This window comes from Chelonia mydas, chromosome 15, assembly GCF_015237465.2.
Source record: "Chelonia mydas isolate rCheMyd1 chromosome 15, rCheMyd1.pri.v2, whole genome shotgun sequence".
NCBI classification, from domain to species: domain Eukaryota; kingdom Metazoa; phylum Chordata; order Testudines; family Cheloniidae; genus Chelonia; species Chelonia mydas.
The window spans coordinates 1,283,771-1,286,808 of record NC_057856.1 but is presented as its reverse complement, the minus strand read 5'-3'; the positions used below and the strand labels follow the sequence as shown (position 1 = coordinate 1,286,808).

Sequence of the window (3,038 nt, the reverse complement as noted above, 5' to 3'; positions counted from 1 at the left end):
GCCCGGCGCCCGCCTTCGAGCGAAGGGACTACATCTCCCAGAGGTCTCATGGCTGAGGGCACTACGGCCAGAGGTGAGCGTGGCGCTGTGCAGGCCGGGAAATGCAGTCCGCGTCTGCCCCCGAGAGCGAGAACGAGAACGAGGCCGAGGCCGAGGCGGGTTCCCCCACTCCCCCCCCCCGTGGAGCTGCGCGACGCCGCACTACAAGCCCCATGGTCCCCCGCGGCAGGCCGCTGAGCCCCGCTATAACTTCCGGGCGGAGGCCGCGCCTGCGCTAGCCCGGGCGGAGGCAGAGGAGGCCGCCATGCCGCTGCGCTCCCGGCTGTACAGCGTGTTCTTCCGCCGCACCTCCGCCTTCGCGCTCACCGTCGCGCTGGGGGCCGTGCTCTTCGAGCGCGCCTTCGACCAGGGCGCCGACGCCTTCTACGAGCGCCTCAACCACGGGGTGAGGGCCGCGGGGCCGGGCCGGGGCGGCCCAAGGTCAGGCCGGCCCGTGCGCTACGCGAGCCCCGGCCGCCGGCTGCCCTGGGCCTGGCCGGTGACGCCCTCCCCGCCCGGGGCGCTGGGGGCTGCGCGGGGAGGCCCCGGCCCAGCGGCGCGGCCTCGGGCTCGCCCCCGTGGCCGCGCTGCCGCTGGTCCCGCACGCTCCTGTCCCGGACTCCCCGGGCCACCCGGTCCCACCCCGGCTCCGAGCGGGGCCAGTCCCCGTTCCTGCCCCGATCCCCAGCGGCCCCCTCAGGGATTGAACTCGCAGCCCTGGGTTTCGCGGGCCAGCGCTCAAACCGCCGAGCTCTCCCCTCCCCCCCGCCGCCCCCTGGGGCTTCCCCAGCTGCCTTGGCCCTAATGGGAGACGGTCAGAGACATTGTAGCATTGTAACAAACCCTGGATTTGTGCTGGAAATGGCCCACCTTGATTATCGTACACATTGTGAGGAGAGTGGTCACTTTGGATGGGCTATTACCAGCGGGAGAGTGGGGTGGGAGGAGGTATTTTTTCATGCTTTGTGTGTATATAATATCTTCTAAACTTTCCACAGTATGCATCCGATGAAGTGAGCTGTAGCTCACGAAAGCTTATGCTCAAATAAATTGGTTAGTCTCTAAGGTGCCACAAGTCCTCCTTTTCTTATTGTAGCATCGGGGGCTTAAAACAAGGACTGAATTTCTCCTGCTTCTTGACTGTCTCCAGTTTCCTATTTCTGGCGTCTAGCTCCAGGAGAAAGGTGGCTGCACCTTTGCCGGCAGTGTAGGTCAAGGGGTGTGTTGCCAGTCTGCAGGGCTGTCCCAAGCCATCTGCATTCGCCACAGCAGGAGAAGAGAGAAATCAAGTCATGTTGTAAAAAGAAAAGGAGTACTTGTGGCACCTTAGAGAAACCTGTCATTATTGTAGTTAAGTTGCATCCATGGACAGGAAAATCCTAATTAATGCTTAGATTCCATGGCAATAAGTGATACACACATTACCTGATCCTCCAGCGATCTGTAACTGTCCCCTTAGCATACCAAGTTGTGGTTTAAAAAAGTATGTATTTTAACTCTAAAAGTATCCAGAGTTTGTGCAAAATACAAAATTACAGCCAAATATAAAGTGTGTATGACTTGCACATTTCCTTGTCCCTTCCAGGAGTTTGGAGCCAGATGAAACTTCTGATATCCAACTGGAATCATGTATTTCTTTGGCTACTTTCTTGAGCAATTCAGTTAATTTTTAGGGTATTTTTTGTCATCTAGGGTTGTATGCTGACTTCCTCTTTTAAAGAGGCTATGATCCTGTCTAGGCCAGGCATTAGAAATGCTCTGATACTTTCTGCCCACAAACAGGAATCTTACAAGTATTTATTGTACCAGTTGGTTGTGATGGTTGGGCCAAAGACCTTGTTTTGGGTCCAGCTTGAATCTTTGTTGACTACAGTGGCTTTTCCTTAGTGTGAATGGGGAGCCAGAAGCTGCAACACTTTGGTGTTTCTTAACCTGTAAGGCTACAGAGTAGGGCAGCAATAGGAACCTGCAAAGTTGTATGATCCTAGACTGCCTCCCTATAAAAATACACTTGAAAGCTACCTACATTCCCTTCCTGCTACTGTGGCTTGCCTAATGCAGATCCTGAGTATGGGGCCCCAGGCTGAGGCATCCGTGCACTGTTCCAGGCTCTTGTGGCGCTCACCTGGGAAAATACATGTGGCAAAGAGGCATCAATAGATGCTTCTGCTTCAAGTATCATACTCTCCTCTGGTGACTGGGTACATGGGGGCCATAGAACAAAAGAGCAAAGCTACTATAAAAATATTAAGCAAAATACAGAAAAGTGTGTGTAAATAGAAGGAAGAAATGGTAGAAAGTATGCTGGGACTTGAGAGGAAGGGGACCTGGTCTCATTCTGCCAGTCCACTGCAAGAGGCAGCTTCATGAATAAAGATGGGATCCATTATCCTAATAATTCCACTCTACAGTGCAATTCTCCCTCTTGAAGTTACCCCTGAACTCTTGTTTCAAGTGTGTGCTGTGACTTGTGGAATAAGTGTTTTGGTATTCCTGGAGTGCTCTGATCTGGCTAGGTAAGGCATTGTGTGGATGTGCCAAAGTGGTCACCCAAACAAGTGCCACTTGGATATGCTGTCAAGGGCAAGACCCCAAATGGGACAGCAATGGCAGGAAACTTCAGTGTGTTCCTCACTTGTAGGCATTCCCTTTGGCTGAAAGTAAAAATTCAGCCCATCATCACTGGGACACATATATAAGACTTCTTGTTTCTGTTTTTTCAAATGCAGAAACTGTGGAAACACATCAAGCACAAGTATGAGACCCAAGAAAAGTGAAGTGAGAGCTGCAGGAGCCATGCAGGGGTGTCTGTATCCCCTTGTGCAAACTCTTCAGTTGCCCGATACCAGTTACCAAGAATGAAAATGGGCTTCTGACTGAAGAAATCTGAGCTGGAGTACATCACCAGCTTCATCTGTGGAAGAAACCTTGATGGACTTTAGGATTTACTCCTGTTGTGTTAAAACGTTCTGTTAAACTAATAAACTCACTAACCTATA

The 3,038-nt window shown here is 52.6% G+C and overlaps 1 protein-coding gene across 1 annotated transcript; it reads left to right on the top strand.

Moving 5' to 3' along the window:
• The first annotated feature begins 241 nt into the window (after positions 1-241).
• LOC119563759 (cytochrome b-c1 complex subunit 9) lies at positions 242-3,038 on the top strand. The gene is made up of 2 exons (XM_037878492.2): positions 242-445; positions 2,769-3,038. Exons 1-2 carry the CDS (start codon positions 305-307, stop codon positions 2,814-2,816), a joined length of 189 nt encoding a protein of 62 aa, XP_037734420.1. The 5' UTR covers positions 242-304; the 3' UTR covers positions 2,817-3,038.